The sequence below is a fragment of the Scyliorhinus canicula genome, chromosome 9 (assembly GCF_902713615.1).
Source record: "Scyliorhinus canicula chromosome 9, sScyCan1.1, whole genome shotgun sequence".
Classification (NCBI taxonomy): Eukaryota; Metazoa; Chordata; class Chondrichthyes; order Carcharhiniformes; family Scyliorhinidae; genus Scyliorhinus; species Scyliorhinus canicula.
In genome coordinates this window covers 190,126,921-190,151,320 of record NC_052154.1, presented here as the reverse complement: position 1 = coordinate 190,151,320, position 24,400 = coordinate 190,126,921, and the positions used below count along the sequence as shown (strand labels likewise).

The 24,400-nt window shown below is 49.5% G+C and overlaps 1 protein-coding gene across 5 annotated transcripts in view; it reads left to right on the top strand.

Moving 5' to 3' along the window:
• LOC119971968 (protein kinase C-binding protein NELL1-like) overlaps positions 1–24,400 on the top strand; it is a 926,238-nt gene that overhangs the window by 839,265 nt on the left and 62,573 nt on the right. For all 5 annotated transcript variants that reach the window (XM_038808351.1, XM_038808348.1, XM_038808349.1 and 2 more), the window contains one exon: positions 11,315–11,455. In XM_038808351.1, coding sequence (XP_038664279.1) covers positions 11,315–11,455 — 141 coding nt within the window. The remainder of the gene's footprint in view (positions 1–11,314; positions 11,456–24,400) is intronic.

Genomic DNA, 24,400 nt, shown 5'->3' with positions numbered 1-24,400 from the left:
CCTAACCCATGGATTTCTGAACGCTCGCCAATTTTATTCGCACAAATTAAGGATCCAAAGATCACGCTCACAGCTTTTATGAGCGTAGCTAGTCCAGTTGCCCAGTTTGACCTTCTCTTTCGTGTTTTGAACAGCGATGTTGTATCGGTTACTTTCCAGCCCCTCAGTACAAGCCCTGGCATCTTCTCTTCGACTTATTTATGAAATGAAATGAAAATCGCTTATTGTCACGAGTAGGCTTCAATGAAGTTACTGTGAAAAGCCCCTAGTCGCCACATTCCGGCGCCTGTCCGGGGAGGCTGGTACGGGAATCGAACCGCGCTGCTGGCCTGCTTGGTCTGCTTTAAAAGCCAGCGGTTTAGCCTTGTGAGCTAAACCAGCCTCTTTCTTTATTTATTTATTTATTTATTTATTTATTTATTTATGTAGTTGAAGAAAGATTTGGACTGCTGCACCCCCCCAATGGGCTGAGTTCCCGGCCGCGTGGTTGATGTGGAGGCACAGTCGAGCAGAGGCCGTGCTGCTGGCCCGGGGGGAGGGGATGGGGGTGGGGGCTTCCGCGAGGGCTGGTGGGAGGTAGCCAGGGGGTGGTCACGGGGACAGTATGTGGCAGGCCGTGTCCGCGCAAGGCCAGTGCCATGTTGTATGGCGGGACCGCTGCAGATCGTTGCCGTGCGCATGCGAGGCCACGGACCCGGCCATTCTCCGACCATTTTTGGCGCGGGAGCCGGAGGTTTTACCCGGCACGGCTGCCAACCCCTCACCGGTTCCAGGACTTAGCCGCAAAATCAGAGAATTCAGCCCCAGCTATTTGCCCCACTTCACTTTCCATAAGAAAATCAGAAAATGCTGCTTTCTTTGCGGGAATAAAAATACTGACCTGGGAAGCAGTCAGATCCTTAAAAAGCACTTTGACCACAAGCGACCATTTTGATCCAATCCATCTTGGAATCCCTGGCTGCTTCATCACCGTTGTTCAGTGCCCTTGATTGTGCACCAAACAATGTACTATTATCCTTTCTACAAACTATATTCCATTTGTATTCTGTCTTACAGTCCAGTGCAAGGATAAGAATCTTTCATTAACACTAACACACCTCCTTATAATGTCCTGAAAATGTTATAATTGGGAATTTTAAGTCCCAGTTTTTTCCTGACCAGAGCAATATTATATCATATCCCTTCATAGTAAATAATTCCAATGCTTCAATTTTGTTTTGAATGATTTCAGCACTCACGGAAGTGATGGTGCCTTAGTGCCAATCTCACTAGACGAGGGGCCCAGGCTAAAGCTGGGACATGGCAGCTGGTAGAAATTAAATTCAATTAGTAAATCTGCAATTAAAAGTTAGTCTTCATAATGATGACCATGAAACTACCACCCATTGTCATTTAATAAAAACCTCATCAGGCTCACCAGTGTCCTTTAAGAGAAGGAAATCTGCCATCCTTACCTGGTCTGGCCTACATGTGACTCCAGACACACAGCAGTGTGGTTGACTCTGAACTGGTCCGCCGAAATGGCTTCGCAAGGCATTCAGTTCAAGGCCAATTAGGGCTGGACACCAAATGCTGGGCCGTGCCAATGACATCCCATATCCCCTGAAAGAATAAAGGGCAGCACAGTAGCACAAGTGATTAGCACTGTGACTTCACAGTGCCAGGGTCCAGGGTTCGATTCCCCGCTGGGTCACTGCCCGTGTGGAGTCTGCATGTTCTCCCCGTGTCTGCGTGGGTTTCCTCCGGGTGCTCCGGTTTCCTCCCACAGTCCAAAAATGTGCAGGTTAGGTGGATTGGCCATGCTAAATTGCCCTTAGTGACCAAAATGTTTAGGAGGGATTATTGGGTTGCAGGCGTATGGTGAAAGTGAAGACTTAAGTGGGTCGGTGCAGACTCGATGGGCTGAATGGCCTCCTTCTGCACTGTATGTTCTCTGTTCTAAAGTATACTGCATAGTTGTAGCTCTTTTCTGCTTTAATTCTGGCTAGTTTTTTTGTTCCATTAATCCAGAGCACTCTTGCCCTTTGTTCCGAAGATTGCGGGTTCAGGTTCTCCTTGGGGTTGGACTGTCCCGCAGGCCAAGTAGTCCAGTCATTGGGACTGAACGCGAATCCGGAGTCAGTATGGGTGGACGGTGGGACCTCAGGATGGATTCTATTGGAACTGCCTATCAGGGCAGCAGCCGCCTCTGTCAGTGTCAGCTCAGCTGCTGGTAGGGGTGGCTGTTACACTGAGGCTGCAGGGAGATATGTGATGCTGAGGCACCATTGAAGGCCCAGTACATTTCCTTGCGCTGTTCCTGTGCCAGGTAGGCAAAGCACGGCCACCAAAGGAGTGAGCTCTCCAACGGCACAATCGGAACCAGGGGACTGGCCATTGCTGCTGAGGGGTCCTTTGTGGGCCATATGTCGGTCATAAGGAAGGACCACCAGAACCTGTCAGACACCACCTTGATATAGTTTTTCTTTTAAATTTAGAATACCCAATTAATGTTTCTCCAATTAAGCGGTAATTTAAGCTTGGCCAATCCACCTACATCTTTGGGTTGTGGGGGCGAACCCACGCAAACACCGGGAGAATGTGCAAACTCCACATGGACAGTGACCCAGAGCCGGGATCGAACCTAGGACCTCGGCACCTTGAGACTGCAGTGCTACCACGGCGCCACCGTGCTGCCCTCCAGCTTGATATATTTGGCGGAAAACCTCTGCCCTTGCTAGTAAAATGATAGCGGGTGTGGGAAATTACCAGAAATGGGCCAATAAATTGGCTGAGTTGGTCACGTGCCTCCAGTCGGACGGTAGCCACGTTGCTGAGACACTGTGGACAATATCCCCTGCTGGCAGGAAGACAGTGGGCTCCCCTTCGAATGTCTCCTATCTCCAGAGAGCTGGTGAAATTCAGCTGCTGAGCACAAAACTCTCGACTGAGACTCCCGCAAGAGAGACGGTGCTGCATTGTCAGACATGCTGAGGTAAATTCTCTGCCGCGGTATTCTCCATTCCGCCGGCAGCTCACTCCAGACTGCAGGTTTCCCATTGGCCAGCGGCGGGAATGGAGCCTCCCGCTGCCAGTGATGGTGCGCCACCAGGAAATACGCGGCTGGGGAGGCGGAGAATTCACCCTGCTGTCTTTCGGATGAGGCGAATGATGCGCGATCAATAACCACTGAAACGAAGGAGTAGTCCGAATCGAAGGCTTTAATCTACAATATGTTTCCCCAGCAGCTCGAGTACAGAAAGAACAATGGCTGCTGGGAAACACGGGATCTTATACCCCGCCTCATTGGGCGGAGCTACCTTACATCTTGACCAATGAGAAAACAACACTTGGGCCAATGAGCAGCGAGCCTTCTACACCAATGGTAGCTCACACTCCCAGGTACCGTAGTACCTCTAGTCATACTACCACAGTGAGAAACTGAGGCTCCCGGTCTGCTTCCTCGGATGGGTGTAAAAGATCCCATGGCACTATTCTGAAAAAGAACAACGAAAATATCACCGCCACCATGGCCAATATTTATCCCTCGCTCGAAATCAACATTTCTAAAACATGAATTGATTATTATCACATCGTTGTGGGCTTGCAGTGTGCACAAATTACCTGTCACTTTCCCCTATGTTAGAACATTGACTCCATTCTTTTCGTTGTGTGACACTTTGAGATAGAACATAGAACGATACAGCGCAGTACAGGCCCTTCGGCCCTCGATGTTGCACCGACATGGAAAAAATCTAAAGGCCATCTAACCTACACTATGCCCTTATCATCCATATGCTTATCCAATAAATTTTTAAATGCCCTCAATGTTGGCGTGTTCACTACTGTTGCAGGTAGGGCATTCCACTGTCTCACCACTCTTTGCGTAAAAAACCCACCTCCGACCTCAGTCCTATATCTATTACCCCTCAATTTAAGGCTATGTCCCCTCGTGCTAGCCACCTCCATCCGCGGGAGAAGGCTCTCGCTGTCCACCCTATCTAACCCTCTGATCATTTTGTGTGCCTCTATTAAGTCACCTCTTAACCTTCTTCTCTCTAACGAAAACAACCTCAAGTCCATCAGCCTTTCCTCATAAGATTTTCCCTCCATACCAGGCAACATCCTGGTAAATCTCCTCTGCACCCGTTCCAAAGCTTCCACGTCCTTCCTATAATGAGGCGACCAGAACTGTACGCAATACTCCAAATGCGGCCGTACTAGAGTTTTGTACAACTGCAACATGACCTCATGGCTCCGGAACGCAATCCCTCTACCAATAAAGGCCAACACACCATAGGCCTTCTTCACAACCCTATCAACCTGGGTGGCAACTTTCAGGGATCTATGTATATGGACACCGAGATCCCTCTGCTCATCCACACCACCAAGAATTTTACCATTAGCCAAATATTCCGCATTTCTGTTATTCTTTCCAAAGTGAATCACCTCACACTTCTCCACATTAAACTCCATTTGCCACCTCTCAGCCCAGCTCTGCAGCTTATCTATGTCCCTCTGTAACCTGCAACATCCTTCCGCACTGTCTACAACTCCACCGACTTTAGTGTCGTCTGCAAATTTACTCACCCATCCTTCTGCGCCCTCCTCTAGGTCATTTACAAAAATGACAAACAGCAACGGCCCCAGAACAGATCCTTGTGGTACGCCACTCGTAACTGAACTCCATTCTGAACATTTCCCATCAACTACCACTCTCTGTCTTCTTTCAACTAGCCAATTTCTGATCCACATCTCTAAATCACCCTCAATCCCCAGCCTCCGTATTTTCGGCAATAGCCGACCATGGGGAACCTTATCAAACGCTTTACTGAAATCCATATACACCACATCAACTGCTCTACCCTCGTCTACCTGTTCAGTCACCTTCTCAAAGAACTCGATAAGGTTTGTGAGGCATGACCTACCCTTCACAAAACCATGCTGACTGTCCCTAATCATAATATTCCTATCTAGATGATTATAAATCGTATCTTTTATAATCCTCTCCAAGACTTTACCCACCACAGACGTTAGGCTCACCGGCCTATAGTTACCGGGGTTATCTCTACTCCCCTTCTTGAACAAAGGGACCACATTTGCTATCCTCCAGTCCTCTGGCACTATTCCTGTAGCCAATGATGACCTAAAAATCAAAGCCAAAGGCTCAGCAATCTCTTTCCTGGCTTCCCAGAGAATCCTAGGATAAATCCCATCCGGCCCCGGGGACTTATCTATTTTCACCTTGTCCAGAATTGCCAACACTTCTTCCCTACGCACCTCAATGCCATCTATTCTAATAGCCTGGGTCTCAACATTCTCCTCCACAATATTATCTTTTTCTTGAGTGAATACTGACGAAAAGTATTCATTTAGTATCTCGCTTATCTCCTCAGCCTCCACACACAACTTCCCACCACTGTCCTTGACTGGCCCTACTCTTACCCTAGTCATTCTTTTATTCCTGACATACCTATAGAAAGCTTTTGGGTTTTCCTTGATCCTACCTGCCAAAGACTTCTCATGTCCCCTCCTTGCTCGTCTCAGCTCTCTCTTTAGATCCTTCCTCGCTTCCTTGTAACTATCAAGCGCCCCAACTGAAACTTCACGCCTCATCTTCACATAGGCCTCCTTCTTCCTCTTAACAAGAGATTCCACTTCTTTGGTAAACCACGGTTCCCTCGCTCGACCCCTTCCTCCCTGCCTGACTGGTACGTACTTATCAAGAACATGCAATAGCTGTTCCTTGAACAAGCTCCACATATCCAGTGTGCCCAACCCTTGCAGCCTACTTCTCCAACCAACACATCCTAAGTCATGTCTAATGGCACCATAATTGCCCTTCCCCCAGCTATAACTCTTGCCCTGCGGGGTATACTTATCCCTTTCCATCACTAACGTAAAGGTCACCGAATTGTGGTCACTGTTTCCAAAAATGATGTCCTGAAATCTTGCCAGGTCCTGTTTAAATGTAATTTCTTCTTTGTTTAATAAAACCATCCTGTGAATCTTTTGGACAGAAGTTGGAAACCTCCTGCAACATAGCAGAGATTGTAAGAGAATCTCGCTTTTTCTATTTGTGTAGTTACCCATGGAGATGCAGGGCGCAATTCAACCAAAACACATCTAAGTCCGATTTCAGGGTGGTGGGGTGTTTTTCAGCGCAGAGAAAGACCTCGCTGTTTAACGGCACTTTGCCCTGTTTTTGGCCTCAGTGAGGAATTCCCCATCGAATTGCAATTTAGTCACTCACAATTTTTGACGTCAGCCCTGATCTTTCATAGAACATAGAACATACAATGCAGAAGGAGGCCATTCAGCCCATCGAGTCTGCACTGACCCACTTAAGCTCTCACTTCCACCCTATCCCCATAACGCAATAACCCCTCCCAACCTTTTTGGTCACTAAGGGCAATTTAGCATGGCCAATTCACCTAACCTTCTCGTCTCTGGACTGTGGGAGGAAACCGGAGCACCCGGAGGAAACCCACGCAGACCCGGGGAGACTCCGCACAGGCAGTGACCCAGTGGGGAATCGAACCTGGGACCCTGGTGCTGTGGAGCCACAGTGCTAACCACTGTGCTACCGTGCTGCCCAGCGTTCGACCCCCCCTCAGTAACTCTGCCGCGACCTCCCGACCCCCCCCCCCCCAACGTCACCCGTCTTACCTCTTGTGGTCCTCGAGAACCCCCTCACCCCACCTCTTAAGGGGTGGGGGGGTCCTGGCGTACCAGAGTGGCGAGAACCGCTCCGGCGTCGGGCCTCATTCTCCGCACCTTTAGGGGCTAGGCCCGCGCCGGAGTGGCTCCCGCTCCGCCGGATAGCACCAACAGCCTTTGGTGCCCCGCCGGCCGGCGTCAGGGCTGGCCGAAAGGCCTTCGCCGGTCAGCATGAGTCCGCGCATGCGCCGGAGCGTCAGCGGCCGCTGACGTCACCCTGATGCATGCGCGGTGGAGGGGGTCTCTTCCTCCTCCGCCATGGTGGAGGCCGTGGCGGCAGCGGAAGAAAAAGTGTGCCCCCACGGCACAGGTCGCCCGCCGATCGGCGGGCCCCGATCCCGGGCCAGGCCACCGTGGGGGCACCCCCCCCCGGGGTCAGATCGCCCCGCGGCCCCCCCAGGACCCCGGGGCGCACTCACACCGCCTGCTCCCGCCGGCACCAAAGGTGGTTTAAGCCACGTCGGTGGGAGAGGCCTGACAGCGGCGGGACTTCGGCCCATTGCGGGCCGGAGAATCGCTGCGGGGTGCCCGCCGACCGGCGCGGTGTGCTTCCCGCCCCCACCGATTCCCGGGTGGCGGAGAATTCCGGCCACGGCGGGGGCTGGATTTACGCCGGCCCCGGGCGGTTCTTCGACCCTGCGGGGGGTCGGAGGATTCTGCCTGCGATTCTGGACGCGTAATATATATTCACTCGGCAGTGCAGGACTTGCGTATTTCTGCAGAAACAGACACGCTGTCATCTTGAACTAATCAGGGCAGAAGCATTGTGGCAACACCTTGACCAATCAGAATCAACGGTCCCACCAATTAGCATCCTTTTCTCATGAGGTATATATTGTTGCTCCCTCTAAATTTGACATTCTTGCATGTCTCCTGAGGATTCGCAAGAGGAAAAGCTTCGACAGCCGTGTCTCTTTTCAGCAATATTCAAGACTTGTAAGAGTTAATGTTCAGCCCCGCAAAGGCTGATTGGGAGTTAACGATTGTCAGATCGTTTGAAGAGCGCTTGCCCTTGTAATGGCAAGTATTAACTTTACGTGGGAAGTTTAATTCGGATCAGCTGTGCAAATATAACAACTCTATGACATTTAAAGCCTGTCAGTGGCGAAACAGACAATGAGATTCTGTTAATAGCGGGAGATACAGTTTGGGCAGAACGTTTTTCATATTGACACTTAACAGCATGTCTGCCCCTCACCTGAAGCTACTGTATCATTTACACATAAATTATAGAGAAAGCCACCAACTTCATGTGTACTCCAACAGCAAAATCCGGCTCATTAACTCTCAATTAAGTGAATGAGATACCCTTCGCTCCAAATAGCAAATAGCGATTTGAAGTCTAGGGTATTGCCTGCATGCCCGTAGTTAGTCGACTGAACAAAAATGTTAGGGAATGACAGCTGGCCAACAGGCAGGAACAGAAAAGGGCAGGGAGTCACGAGCTGGGACCAAAAGAATAGTCCACGACCGTCAATGTAAGTCACGGAGAGATGTTAATAGAACATAGAACATAGAACATTACAGCGCAGTACAGGCCCTTCGGCCCTCAATGTTGCGCCATCCTGTGAGACCCCTCTAAAGTCCCTCTGCGCTATTCCCTTATCGTCCATATGCCTATCCAATGACCATTTGAATGCGTTTAGTGTTGGCGAGTCCACTACTGTTGCAGGCGGGGCATTCCACGCACTTACTACTCTCTGAGTAAAGAACCTACCTCTGACATCTGTCCTATATCTATCTCCCCTCAATTTAAAGCTATGTCCCCTCGTGCTGGACATCACCATCCGAGGAAAAGGCTCTCAATGTCCACCCTATCTAATCCGCTGATCATGATCATCGGTAGCACAGTGGTATTGACGCTGGGCTGCTAAATCAGAGACGCAGAGTAATGCTCTGGGGACCCAGGTTCAAATCCCACCACTGCTGATGGTGGAATGTGAATTCAATAGAAATCTAGAATGAAAAGTCTAATGATGGCCATGAAACCATTGCCCATTGTCAATGGTAAAAAACCATCTGGTTCACTAATGTCCTTTAGGAAAGGAAATCTGTCGTCCTTACCTGGTCTGGCTTACATGTGACTCCAGACCCACAGCAATGTGGTTGATTCTTGACTCAGCGATTGTGAAGGAACAGTGACATAGTTCCAAATTGGGATGTTAGTAATCTGGAAGGGAATGTGCAGATGGTGGTGTTCCCATGTGTCTGCTGCCCTGTGCTTCTTGGTGTTAAAGGTCACAGGCTTGTAAAGTGGTTTCATAGCTTGGTGAGTGACTGCTGTACATCATGAAGATGGAACACACTGTTGGGAGAGCCCAAGTGTCTCCCATTGTCCTGGCACATCTGTCAGAGGAGCAGGGGAATGTTCCCATTCTCCCCTCTCTTGCAGCATAATGTTACAGCTGATAAGAGGCAATGTTCACCTGAAGGTGAACTTCAACCTAAATTCCAACCCGTCAGTTGTCACAATCCCGAAATTCGGTCACATGAGGGCACAGAGTTTTTGAGGTTTGCCATTTTTCAAAGAGAACAAAGAACAATACAGCACAGGAACAGGCTCTTTGGCCCTCCAAGCCTGTACCAGTCATGATACCACTTTTGGATAAAACCCTCAGCACTTCCTTGTGCCGTATCCCTCAATACCCATTCTATCCATGTGTTTGCTGAGATGCCTTTTGAACGCCGTTAAACCATTTGCTTCCACAACTTCCCCTGGCAGCGTGTTCCAGGCACTCACCACCCTCTGTGTAAAAAACCTACCTCGCACATCTCCTCTAAACTGTGCCACAGGACCTTAAACCTATGCCCCTTGGGGACTGACCCCTCCACCCTGGGAAAAAGTGCTTGTCCATCCACTCTATCCATGCCCCTCTTGTAGACCTCTATCAGGTCACCCCTCAACCTCCGTCGTTCTAATGAAAACAGTCCGAGTCTATTCAGCCTCTCCGCATAGCTAACACCCTCCAGACCAGGCAACGTCCTGGTAAACTTCCTCTGCACCCTCATCCTTCTGGCAATGTGGCTCCACTGTGGTTCCATTCAAATTGCTTGGGAAAATGACAATTTGGCAAGAATTTTTAAAAATACATAATCAGGCAACACAAGGTATACAATGTAACTACATAAGCACCGGCATCAGATGAAGCATACAGGGTGTAGTGTTAATCAGGTCAGTCCATAAGAGGGTCATTTAGGATTCTGGTGACAGTGGGGAAGAAGCTGTTTTTGAGTCTGTTTGTGCGTGTTCTCCGACTTCTGTATCTCCTGCCCGATGGAAGAAGTTGGAAAAGTGAGTAAGACGGGTGGGAGGGGTCTTTGATTATGCTGCCTGCTTTCCCCCGGCAGCAGGAGGTGTAAATGGAGCCAAAGGATGGGAGGCAGATTGGTGTGATGGACTGGGCGGTGTTTATGACTCTCTGAAGTTTCTTGCGGCCCTGGGCTGAGCAGTTGCCATACCAGGCTGTGATGCAGCCCGATAGGATGCTTTCTATGGTGCATCTGTAAAAGTTGGTAAGGGCTAATGTGGATATGCCGAATTTCCTTAGTTTCCTGAGGAAGTATAAGCGCTGTTGTGCTTTCTTGGTGGTAGCGTCGACGTGGGTGGACCAGGACAGATTTTTGGAGATGTGCACCCCTAGGAATTTGAAACTGCTAACCATCTCCACCTCGGCCCCGTTGATGCTGACAGGCGTGTGTACGATACTTTTCTTCCTGAAGTCAATGACCAGCTTTTTAGTTTTGCTGGCATTGAGGGAGAGATTGTTGTCGCTGCACCACTCGGCTAGGTTCTCTATCTCCCTCCAATATTATGACTCGTCGTTATTCGAGATCCTTAGCATAACCTCGGAATTAGCATATCATGAGCAATCAGATCATCGCTTAATGCACCAAACATTAAAGCTTGTGCCGCATCTGATTGCTGATTTTTTTTTTTTGCCTTGTTAAAAATATCATTTTGAAGTTTGCATTAATGTCTTTGGTCACCCTCTTTGTGAATGCCAAGTCCATCCAGTTTGTGTGGAAAGAGCGTGGAATCAAGTGACGATTTAGATATTGCATTTGAAAGATTAGAAATTTCCCAGTCACAGCTTCAGATTTCCGGGTCACATAAAATTCAACGTTTTACGGAAGAGTTGATTTGTGATTGAATGCACTTGTACAGAAAGACGTCAGGCAGGTGAAGTGGATGACAGAAACCAAAAGCTTCTCTGTTACAACACACGTGATCCCACTCAGATGGGGAAATGAGAAATGAAAGGTGCGAGTCCCACTGTCAGGGGGGAGTCTTTTTAACGGGCCATTAATACATTAAAATACTTTTTTGGCCAGTAGCTGTTTGAGGAGGTATCATCATTATAGCATTGTCAAATCATTGCCAAATGGGCCTGTTTTTTTGTCTTTTCTTTCAATCCCAACATATGACCTTTTAGTCCAGGCAAATGCAGTGAAGAAATTTGGGAAACTATAATAACCTGTTTTCCATCGTGTGTAAGTTCTAAGTTACTAAGTTCCACTCTGAGCAGAGCATGAAAATCGTAAGGTGAACCAGTTTATGTGTGACGTGAAATGAAAGAACTGTCTCTCATATATGTCCTATTCTTGTGCAAAACAGATATTGACGAATGTGCTGGAGGCATCATACAATGCCACGAAAACGCCCGATGTGTCAACCTACCAGGATGGTACCACTGTGAGTGCAGGGCCGGTTACCATGACAACGGCAGCTATTCCTTCACTGGAGAGACCTGCATTGGTAAGCAATTAAACTAAATCGCTATCATCCCAATGGACGCTCATTTATTTATACCGATAAAGGTACCGGCTTCCAACTCAGCAGAATTAGTGGTTTCTTTCGATTGCGGTCGGGACTGAGAAACAAAATGCCTGCAAGAGAATAATGCAGTGCGGGGGTTGGGGGGGGGGGTTTACTTGTAACTCATTTTAATTAAGCTCGAAAGTCATACTGCTCACAGCCTGACTGCCAAGAGATTTACGTCCTTTCACATTCCATAAGGGTGTGATACCATGAAACTAGTTTTGTTTTATTGGATGGAAGGTATGTGGACGGAGAGATGTGGGGAACTAGGCCCAACTCTCATCCATCTCTGATGCACTGACAATCGCCCTGCTGATATTAATCTTAAGGGTTTGAATGCTCATGTCAGAGTATGTCTGCTTAATTGTGGCGCAAAACTTTCTCCAGGATATCACCCTTCAGCCCATGATAATTAACATTAAAATTTGCCGGCTTACAAAGAAATTTCACGTCTCATTTGCTGAATGCTCTCCGACAGAGGTGTTGACCTCCGGCTGGATTATTAAATTGCCAGCTTTGCTTTGGCTCTTGCTTGCACACAATGGATTAATTCGGCTCCTTTTGAGGCCGAAGATTCGTTCCTCGCAACACAGACCTCTTCAGACCAAGTGGCTCATCAAACAGAACTGGACACGTTGCTCAAATTATGTCTTCAGTAAAAGATTGATCGTGAGTTCCTTTTATCCACTTTGGGTTGGAAGGATCCTCCATCAAAGGAATTTCGACAGCCTTGGCCTCCTACCGAGTGAATGAAGATGCACCGCACAAAACAAGTCACAATTCAGTGTAAATTGCCAGTAAGACAGGTCTCGCTGGAAGAGGTGACGTTCTGCGTTGGAAATGGGAAAATCTACCGAGGTGAAAAATGAATTCTACTGAGGCTGCTGTCAAGGCAAATTGTTTAGACAGATTAGTGATGACTTTACTCTTGAACTGGGCTATGGTGTAACTCATCTGGGAATACCTGATGTCGACATGATGAGGGTGTTTCATTATATCAGCCCCATTACGTGATAATTGCCCTCATGCGCCTGTTATTATTATTCAGGAGAATCTCTCCACTTGTTTGCCATGATATATACCAAGGGATATGATCATCTGGTGTCCATTGATTGAGAGCTTTCCGTAACCCACAAGCACGGCAAGATATCGAATCCTCCGTCGGTGCAACCTACTGTCCATGCTATTTACATTCATCGATTCTTATTTTCAGGTCTCACCGTCCTCCGAGTAGTTGTTCTGGTGGGTTCGGCTCCATCCCCGGCAGTCAATTATCCCCTGAAGCAAACCAGGAGGCAGAAAGAAAGGCTTACACGTATTTAGTTTTGTTATATTCCTTGTCTTGTTCTTCAAGATAGCCAGATATGTAGTGTTGACAAAGAATATAAAACTAAGAAGTTTAAATCAAAACTAATTTATTTTGCACGACTTAACTTGATTATATCCTAATCAAGTTAAGTCGTGCAAAATAAATTAGTTTTGATTACTTTAATAATAATGATCACTTATTGTCACAAGTAGGCTTCAATGAAGTTACTGTGAAAAGCCCCAAGTCGCCACATTCTGGTGCCTGTTCGGGGAGGCCGGTACGGGAATTGAACCTGCGCTGCTGGACTTGTTTTGTACAACAAGCCAGCTATTTAGCCCACTGTGCTAAACCAGCCTCGTAACAGATAAGTAACAGATAAGTACATTTTCTTCCCATGTACTGAATGATCTGTTGAGCTGCTTGCAGAAAAATACTTCTCACTGTACCTCGGTACACGTGACAATAAACAAACCCAATCCAATCCAGCATGCTTAGAGACGCAGCCTTTCATATGATCACTCAGTGACCCCATCTAGTGTTGATATAAATGTAGTCTCTCTTGTTAACCCTTTCCCATACTTGCACTATACATATCATTATTAGTGTTTCACAAACACTGGAAACCTCGACGGACTTTCCTGCAAAGTGCTGTTTGAAGTGGAGTCACTGTCGCAATGTGGGAAATTTATGCTCAACAAAGCCCAGTGCGAAAATAAAGTCATCTTTTTTGTTTGTGATGTTGGTTGAAGGATCAATATTGGCCAGGACGTTGGGGATAACTCCCCTTGTTCTTCAAGGTAGTGTCACGGGACGTGTAGCATGCACTCAAGCAGGCAGAGAGGGCCTGGGTTTAAAATATCACCTCACAGATGAAACTTCTAACAGTGCAGTGCTCCCTCAGTAACGCGCTGGTGTGGCAGCCTTGATTTCTGTTCTCAATCCTTGGAGTGGAATTTGAAACGGGAAGCTTGTGATTCCCAGGCACGCGTGCCACCAAACTGAGCTGCTAGCTGGCTGCCGAGAATAGACGGGCTCATTTTAAAGCGGGAAAATATCTCACTCTCGGCAACAAAGATAATCCAGTCATTTTTGTTTTGTTTTCAAAGAGTGAAATCTCCTCATTACTTGGAAATGCCAGGAAAATAGTACTTACCAAAGACTGACCTTACAAAGCCCTGGCATCCATCATTGAGTGAAATAGCCTTGGGAGAATTAGAAGCAGTTTTAACGAGAAATTTGCAAGAACTGTAAGAGTTGACGCTCTCTTAGGATGCATCCACGAGCGTCGATCTGAAACAAATTGTCTGCAACATAACAAGGAAAACATTAATCCCTCTAAAACATGTTATACTTGCCACAGGTCATATCTGAGTATGTGTGCACGACCCGAAAATGTTTTTTTTTAAAGAAATTTAACCAATTTGTCAAATAGGGACATTGTGTTGAAGGATGAAGGCTGTACAACCTTGCTTTGCGGAGCAGTCATTAGAAAGCTAATGCTTATCATTTCTCCAACAGATTTTTCATATGGGAGTTTATTCATGAGCAGCATCAGGCTGTTAATAGTTGGGGTCTGTGCAAAGGTTTGATTAAGACCATAAGACATAGGAACAGAATTAGGCCACTCGGCCCATTGAGTCTGCTCCGCCATTCAACCATGGCTGATATTTTCTCATCCCCATTCTCCTGCCTTCTCCCCATAACCCCTGATCCCCTTATTAATTAAGAACCTATCAATCTCTGTCTTAAAGACACTCAGTGATTTGGCCTCCACAGCCTTCTGCGGCAAAGAGTTCCACAGATTCAGCACCCTCTAACTGAAAAAATTCCTCCTTATCTCAGTTTTAAAGGATCGTCCCTTTAGTCTGTGATTGCGTCCTCTGATTCAGGTTTTTCCCACAAGTGGAAACATCTTCTCCACGTCCACTCTATTCAGGCCTCGTAGTATCCTGTAAATTTCAGTAAGATCCCCCCCCTCATCCTTCTGAACCCCAATGAGTACAGGCCCAGAGTTCTCAACCGTTCCTCATACGACAAGCTCTTCATTCCAGGGATCATTCTTGTGAACCTCCTCTGGACCCTTTCCAAGGCCCGCAAATCCTTCCTTTGATACGGAGCCCAAAACTGCTCACAATAATCCAAATGGGGTCTGACTAGAGCCTTAAAAGTTCATCCCTGGTCTTGTATTCTAGCCCTCTCGACATGAATGCTAACATTGCAGTTACCTTCCTACTGCCGACTGAACCTGCACATAGACTTTAATTTTATTCCCAACAATTTTGCCCCTCATCAAAGTGTTGAAACCTTTTATCACGCATCACCATATAGTCGCTATCATGTCAGAGTATCATTTTCATTCATCATTTGTGTGTGGTCACAGTGAGTTCTGAATGGTTATTTGGCTGTGGGAAGCATCACACCTTGGCAGATTCTCTCATTATCTCGCATCTATATGCATGCTTCCAAAAACAGCCATTGCGGATCAGGAATTAAACCCAGGGCCGCCCCCCCCCCCCCCCCCCCCCCCCCCCCCCCCCCCCCCCCGTGAAGATCAAACTCAATGTGACTGTCGCTATGGCTGATCTGACTAGGAGCAGCTGACTTCGGACAGGCTGGGGTTCAATTCTATGAATACAGTCCAGCTGCTTGTATTAGATCTCCGTGAATCGCTGAGGAAACTACATTAAAAAATATAATTATTTGACTTTAAGCCTTTCTTTCATTACAAAAGCTTTGAGACTGAGTGATAGACATCTCAATGGCAGTGACTGGCTGGAGTATGTGTAACAGAATTCCAATCTCAAATCAGCTGTCACAACATTGCAGTCTCTCACCCACATTGATGCAATGTGGGATCCGAAACAAAAAAAGAGAAACTTGGGATTATTGTTAATTTTCCAGCTATCTGGAATCCCAAAGTGTTCGTACTAAATAATTGTAAAACAATTTACGTCAGTACAGCGAATTGGGTGGCGTATAAATGCAGAGGATGTACTTGTGGTTTGGGTCCCCTATCTCTGAAGTACAAGATTGTGACTCAAGTCGCAAGATTAGGTCTCACTCCTGAACTGTCTGATTTTCAGGGGATTTAACTAGTTTCTCACTAAAAGGTAGATCTCAGTGAACATTGCAAAATCAAGATCTTTCAGAAGTTATGACTAATAAGGGTCCATTCTTTTGAACAAATATTCTCCATGAACAAAGATGGAAAGGAAAAGGTCCTCTTGACCATCCAACTTGACCCACGCCTTATGCGACATTCCCCACAACAACCATAATAATAATAATCTTTTTTGTCACAAGTAGGCTTACATTAACACTAGTCGCCTCATTCCTGCGCCTGTTCGGGTACACAGAGGGAGAATTCAGAATGACCAATTCACCCAACAAGCACGTCTTTTGGAACTTGTGGGAGGAAACCGGAGCACCCGGAGGAAACACACGCAGACACGGGGAGAACTCCGCACAGACAGTGACCCAAGCCGGGAATCGAACCTGGGACCTTGGCAATATTAAGCAGCAGTGCTAACCACTGTGCTACCGTGCCAGAGTTCTCCGGCAATTTGCTGGCAGCGGGATTCTCTGGTCGTGCCGACAGTACAATCCCACCAGTGGGTCTCCCCTCGCTGTGGGGTGGCTTAAATAGAAATTCCCGTTGAAACTGGCAGAGCAGGGAATCTCATCACCAGCGAACCGTCAGCACCTCCTGCTCCGGTTTCCTCCCACAAGTTCTGAAAGACATACTGTTAGGTGAATTGGACATTCTGATTTCTCCCTCTGAATACCCAAACAGGAATGTGGTGATTCGGAGATTGTCAGAGTAACGTCATTGCAGTGTTAATGTAAACCTACATGTGACACTAATAAAGATTATTATTATGCTATGTGACACAAGTCGATGTTTGAGATATGATACTCTGCCATTGACCTGGAAGATTTTACAGATGAATCATATTTAATGAAATGAAAATCACTTATTGTCACGAGTAGGCTTCAATGAAGTTACTGTGAAAAGCCCCTAGTCGCCACATTCCGGTGCCTGTTCGGGGAGGCCAGTACGGGAATTGAACCGTGCTGCTGGCCTGCCTTGGTCTACTTTAAAAGCCAGCGATTTAGCCCAGTGTGCTAAACCAGCCCCCAAAGGGTGACAATGAAACTGTCATCCTCGGATTGCCGTTAATAAAACCCAGCAGGAGGCCGTGGTCCTCGTGCTGAAGGTGGAGTTGCACGAGGCACTTCACAAAAAGTGGCAAGACCGCTTGAAGGAGCTGGACGTTCGCACGAGGCGAAAGAATTTGAGGATCCTGGGCCTGGCGGAGGGGCTGGAGGGGTCGGATCTTCCGTCTTATGTGACCACGATGCTGAGCTCGTTGATGGGAGCGGGGTCATTCCACTTGCCCCTGGAGCTTGAGGGAGCCCACAGAGTGCTGGCCAGGAGGCCCAAGACAAATGAACCCCCACGGGCGGTGCTGGTGCGGTTCCATCGATTCAGCGACCGGGAGTGTGTGCTGCGCTGGGCCAAGAAAGAGAGGAGCAGCAAGTGGGAGAATTCGGTAGTGCGAATCTACCAGGACTGGAGTGCGGAGGTGGCTAAGCGGCGGGCCGGGTTCAACCGGACGAAGGCGGTGCTGCATGCCAAGCAGGTCAGATTTGGAATGCTGCAGCCTGCGCGTCTGTGGGTGACATATAAGGACCGGAACCACTACTTCGAGTCCCTGGAGGAGGCCTGGGCCTTTGTACAGGTGGAGAAGCTGGACTCGAACTAGGGTCTGGGGGCTGCAGGGTCCGGTGCACTATGGTCATTGCTGTTTTTGCTGTTGCTGTTTTTGTAATTTTGACATGTGTTTTCTATGCTGGTTTTTTGCTCTGTTTCCGGGTGGGTCTGTTGGGTATGATTTTGGGTTATGTGGGGAATGTTAGGGGTTTGTTTTTTATTTTCTCTTCTGTACGGGGCTGGGGGATGGGGTGGAGCTAGAATTTGGGGAGCTGGGTCAGAAGGGTGGGGTGGGGCAGTGCGAAAGCACGGGCTTTCCACTGGTTTCCCGCGCTGCGGGGCGGGGGGGTGGAGCTGGCGGTGGGGGCGTGGCCTCTACTGGTTTTTTCCCACGCTGAAGCGGTGCCAAGGAGGTGTGGCAGGAGGGGGGATGACCCCATGTCGGGAGGGGCCGGGTTTTGGCGGGAGTTGCCGGGGTCAGCAGAAGTCAGCTGACTCACGGAAGTACCATGGAGGGTGCGTCGCGGCTAGGAGGGATCCCAACCTGGAGGGGGCAGGGAGCACCGGGTTGCTGCTGGAAGGGCCAGGAGACAGCTGGTGTGGGCCGGGGGGAGTAGAGGGGAGGCGGTATCGTCATGGGGATGGGTCAGACAGGGTGTGCTGGCCTGGGGCGAGCAGTCGATGAGCTATGGCTAGTCGGCGGGGGAGGGGGGCGGGGTGCCCTCTGATCCGGCTGATCACCTGGAACGTGAGGGGGCTGAATGGGCCGGTTAAGAGAGCTAGGGTATTTTGTCCTTTGAAGGGGCTGAAGGCGGACGTGGCTGTGCTCCAGGAGACCCACTTGAAGGTGGCGGACCAGGTTCGTCTGAGGAAGGGGTGGGTGGGGCAGGTTTTCCATTCAGGATTAGACACGAAGAACCGGGGGGGGTGGCGGCGATTCTGGTGGGGAAGAGGGTGGCGTTCGAGGCGTCTGAGGTGCTGTCGGACAAGGAGGACAGATATATTATGGTGAGGGGTAGGCTGCAGGAAGAGAAGGTGGTGCTGGTTAATGTGTATGCCCCGAATTGGGATGATGCTGGCTTTATGAGGCGCATGTTGGGCCGCATTCCGGACCTGGAGGCAGGGGGCCTGATCATGGGGGGAGACTTTAACACAGTGCTGGATCCCCCACTGGACCGGTCCAGTTCAAGGACGGGTAGGAGGCCGGCGGCGGCCAAGGTGCTGAGGGGGTTTAAGGACCAGATGGGAGGGGTGGATCCCTGGAGGTTTGGGAGGCCGAGAGCGCGGGAGTATTCCCTTTTCTCCCATGTACATAGGGTTTCCTCCCGAATAGATTTTTTCATCCTGAGCAGGGGATTGATCCCGAAGGTGCAGGATGCAGAGTATTCGGCCATAGCGATTTCAGACCATGCTCCGCACTGAGCTGATCTGGAGATGGGGGAGGTGTGGGACCAGCGCCCGCTGTGGCTTCTGGATGTGGGGATGCTGGCTGATGAGGAGGTGTGTAGGAGGGTCCGGGGAAGTATTGAGGGGTATCTTGATACCAACGACACGGGGGAGGTCCGGGTGGGGATGGTCTGGGAGGCTCTGAAAGCAGTGATCCGGAGGGAGCTGATCTCCATCCAGGCCCATAGGGAAAGGAGGGAGAGGAGGGAGAGGGACAGACTGGTGGGGGAGCTCCTGGACGTGGATAGGAGGTACGTGGAGGCCCCGGAGGAGGGGTTGCTGGGGGAACGGCGTAGTTTGCAGGCCATGTTCGACTTGTTGACCACCAGAAAGGCGGAGACACAGTGGAGGAGGGCGCAAGGCGCGGTATATGAGTATGGGGAGAAGGCAAGCAGGATGTTGGCGCATCAGCTCCGTAGGCGAGATGCGGCTAAGGAAATTGGTGGAGTGACGGGTAAGGGTGGGAATGTGGTGCAGAAGGGGGCAGAGGTGAACGGGGTCTTTAGGGTCTTCTACGAGGAACTGTACCGGTCGGAGACACCGATGGGGCGGGGGGGGGGGGCGGCGGGGGGATGGAGAGCTTCATGAACAGGCTACATTTCCCAAAGGTGCAAGAGGAGCTGGTGGAGGGGCTGGGGGCGCCGATAGAGTTGGAGGAGTTAGTCAGGGGGATTGGTCAAATGCAGTCAGGTAAGGTGCCGGGGCCGGATGGGTTCCCGGTGGAATTTTATAAAAAGTATGCGGATCTGGTGGGCCCCCTGTTGGTGCGAGCCTTCAATGAGGCATGGGAGGGGGGGCTTTGCCCCCGACGATGTCACGGGCACTGATCTCTCTGATCCTGAAGCGGGATAAGGATCCCTTGCAGTGTGGATCATACAGGCCAATCTCGCTCCTCAATGTTGACGCTAAGTTGCTGCCGAAGATCCTGGCCACCGGATAGAGGACTGTGTGCCAGGGGTGATACACGAGGATCAGACAGGATTTGTCAAGGGAAGACAGCTTAACACGAATGTGCGGAGATTGTTAAATGTTATTATGATGCCGGCAGTGGAGGGGGAGGCAGAGATAGTGGTGGCGCTGGATGCAGAGAAGGCGTTTGATAGAGTTGAGTAGGGGTACCTGTGGGAGGTGCTGGAGCGGTTCGGATTCGGGGAGGGGTTCATCAAATGGGTGAGGTTGCTCTATGAGGCCCGATGGTGAGTGTAGTTACCAATGGAAGGAGATCAGAGTACTTCAGGCTCTACCGTGGGACCAGGCAGGGGTGCCCCCTGTCCCCCTTGCTTTTTGCACTGGCGGTAGAACCTTTGGCTATGGCGTTGAGGGAGTCAGGGAGATGGAGGGGCCTGGTGCGGGGTGGGGAAGAACATAGGGTATCGCTGTATGCGGACGACCTGCTGTTGTATGTGGCGGACCCAGAGGGGGAATGCCATGGGTGATGGAGCTGTTGGCTGAGTTTGGGAGCTTCTCGGGCTATAAGTTAAATCTAGGCAAGAGTGAGGTATTTGTAGTACACCCGGGTGATCAGGAGGAGGGAATTGGGAGGCTCCCGTTTAAGAGGGCAGTGAAGAGTTGGATACCTGGGGGTGCAGGTGGCCAGGAGTTGGGGGACTCTCCATAAGCTTAATTTTACCAGGCTTGTGGAGCAGATGGAGGAGGAATTCAAAAGGTGGGACATGGCGCCGCTATCGCTGGCGGGTAGAGTGCAGTCCGTCGAAATGACGGTTCTCCCGAGGTTCTTGTTCCTCTTTCAGTGTTTGCCCATCTTTATCCCTAGGGCCTTTTTTAGGAGGGTGACTAGTAGCATCATGAGCTTTGTTTGGGCGCACGGGACCCCGAGGGTGAAGAGGGTCTTCTTGGAGCGGGGTAGAGATGGTGGGGGGCTGGCGTTACCCAATCTCTCGGGGTATTATTGGGCGGCCAATGTGTCGATGGTGCGCAAGTGGGTGATGGAGGGGGAGGGGGCAGAATGGAAACGGTTGGAGATGGCGTCATGTGGAGGCATAAGCCTGGGGGCCTTGGTAACAGTGCCATGGCCGCTCCCTCCTACCAGGTATACCACGAGTCCGGTGGTGGCGGCTACCCTCAAGATTTGGGGGCAGTGGAGGCGACATGGGGGGAAGTGGGGGGCTCGATGGAGGCTCCGTTAAGGGGGAACCATCGGTTCGTCCCAGGGAACATTGATGGGGGGTTCCAGGGTTGGCACAGAGCGGGCATTAGACAGCTGAGGGACCTGTTCATTGATGGGAGGTTTGCGAGCCTGGGGGATTTGGAGGAGAAATTTGGGCTCCCCTCGGGGAACATGTTCAGGTATCTGCAGGTAAAGGCGTTTGCCAGGCGGCAGGTGGAAGGATTCCCTTTGCTTCCGGCGAGGGGGGTGAGTGACAGGGTGCTTTCGGGGGTCTGGGTCGGGGATGGGAAGATATCTGATATCTACAAGGTAATGAAGGAGGTGGAGGAGGCGTCAGTCGAGGAGCTAAAGGCTAAGTGGGAGGGGGAACCCTTCTATGGCTTAGAAAGGGTGGACGCAAAGAAACTGTTTCCATTAGGCGAGGAGACGAGGACCCGTGGGCACAGCCTTAGAATTAGAGGGGGTAAATTCAGAACAGAAATGCGGAGACATTTCTTCAGCCAGAGAGTGGTGGGCCTGTGGAATTCATTGCCGCGGAGTGCAGTGGAGGCCGGGACGCTAAATGGCTTCAAGGCAGAGATAGATAAATTCTTGATGTCGCGAGGAATTAAGGGCTACGGGGAGAATGCTGGTAGGTGGAGTTGAAATGCCCATCAGCCATGATTGAATGGCGGAGTGGACTCGATGGGCCGAATGGCCTTACTTCCACTCCTATGTCTTATGGTCTTATGGGAACTGGGGGAACAGATCGAAGATGGGACATGGGCTGATGCCCTGGAGAGGGTTAACTCTTCCTCCTCATGTGCGCGGCTTAGCCTCATCCAATTCAAGGTGCTGCACCGGGCCCACATGTCCGGGTCTAGGATGAGTAGGTTCTTTGGGGGCGAAGACAGGTGTGTCAGGTGTTTGGGGAGTCCAGCGAACCATGCCCATATGTTCTGGGCATGCCCGGCACTGGAGGAGTTCTGGAAAGGGGTGGCGAGGACGGTGTCGAGGGTGGTAGGATCCAGGGTCAAGCCAGGCTGGGGACTCGCGATTTTTGGGGTTGGGGTGGAGCCGGGAGTGCAGGAGGTGAAAGAGGCCGGTGTGCTGGCCTTTGCGTCACTAGTAGCCCGGCGGAGGATCTTGCTACAGTGGAAGGATGCGAGACCCCCAAGCGTGGAGACCTGGATCAATGACATGGCGGGATTTATCAAGCTGGGGAAGGTCAAATTTGCCCTGAGAGGATCGGTACAAGGGTTCTTTAGGCGATGGCAACCTTTCCTCGACTTTCTGGCTCAACGATAGGATACTGGGTCAGCAGCAGCAGCAACCCGGGGGGGAGGGGGGGGAAAAAAAAGGGGGGGGAACATTGACTATGTTTGCTTATTTAATTTTAATTTAATTTATTTTTAAGTTCTCTTGTTATTTACTGGGTTTGGGGGGTGGGGGTGGGGTGGGGGTGGGGGTGGGGTGGGGGTGGGGGGGGGGTGTGATACATGCGTTGATACGGTCTTGGGGATGTTACAGTTATTATGGTGTTTTATTGTTGCTTTTCATTGTTTGTTGTTATATTTTCTGTAAAAAATTCCAATAAAAATTATTTTAAAAAAAATAAAACCCAGCAGGCTCATGAAAGACCTTCAGGGAGAGAGATCTGCCCATCCTTATCCGGTCTGGCCTGTTTGTCACCCCAGACCTGTCATGATATGCAAACATACAACCAATGAACACTCAGAATAGGACACAACCAATGGGCAGTCAGGACACTCAGAGGTGGCATCACCACAAGGGGGCATGACATAAACACTATAAAGGGGATGAGGCACTCACACCCTGCCTCTTTCCACAGACAGACATCTAGAGAGTTAGACAGGGTTGATCAGCAGCATCACACCCCAGCACGTGGCTTAGAGGAAGCTGGTACAGTTCGACTGAGTTACTATAGTTAGATTAGCAAAGAGTCAAACTCATTTGAGAACTATGTTAATAGTTCAATGAACACGTTGAACTAATTTCAGAGTCTGGAGCATCCTTTAGTTAAGACTGCATCAAGTAGCAAGCCTGTGTTGTCCGAAGCAGCAGAACACAACCAGGCCCACAACAACATGGCTGCTTCTTAGCTGCCCTCTCAAACGGCAGAACAAGCCACTCAGTTCAACCGCAGTTAGCGTTTGGCAACAAATGCTGGATTTGCCAGCCATGCCCAAGACCCACGAAAGAATAAATTAAATAACAGGAATAGAGCGAGAGAAGGGGCTGGGTGGGTGCAGGTGGAAGGCTGAAAGGTGCAAACGTGAGTCGCGTGGACATGAAACGGAGCAAAATGGCTGTCACGGAGCAAACGGAGCCCACATTAACTCTGGGACTGGATGTTCCCGTCCCTCGGCTGCATATTTCTCGGCCAGGCGCCATTCTCCGTCGGTGGGATTCCCTCCGTTTTCCAATGGGATTTCCCATTGAAGCCATCCCACATCGCTGGGAAACCTGCCGGCGAGCACGCACTGCCGCCGGAAATAGACAATCCCAACGGCCGGAGAATTCCAGCCCTGATGCTTCCAAATTCAATTCACCTTTGTTGGGAATAGATTATCGAGAGGAGTACTGCAAATAGAAAGAAGTAGATGAAAAAGTCAATGTCCAATAAATAAAGATGCTTGGCCTTTTGTTTCTTTACGACTTTGATTTAATTTAAATGGTTTGGTTCTATGTGCGAAGGATTGAACGCTTCTGAGCTCCATACGCCCAATAAGAATGAAAAATCTTAAAGGAATTAACTTGTGCCTTTGAGGTATAAGGCAGTGAATGTGATTTTACCTTTATCTTTTTAATCCATCATTAAATCACATGTGGCACCACTTCCGCAGAAAGCATTAACGTTTCGGAATTTGTGGTTTATTTTTGACATTCACCTGAAATGCTCGGGTAAAATCGAACCGTTTTTAATGGAGTTTTACTGATCCCTGCTCTGTGAAGCTTAAAATAAGTAAGACTGATTAAATCAAACTTGAAATATTTTTAATTTTTTTTTGCCTTTTTTCCGGTGGATTGGATGTAAAAGGAAGTCTGGAGTTTCGCGAATGCCTCTCCAAACCTCCGAGTATCATCCACACAATGCGTTGCGTTCAGTTGAGTCTTTCTGAATGGTAGCCACTGCTGTGATGGAGGAGAGGTGGCAGCCATTTTGTGCCCAGCAAGCGCCTGCACGCAGCAGTGCGATAATGATTTGATTCGCTGTTTTCGTGAGATTGAGTGAGGGGTGAATATTAGCGAGAACGCCAGGGAGACATCTCGTTGAATGTGCAC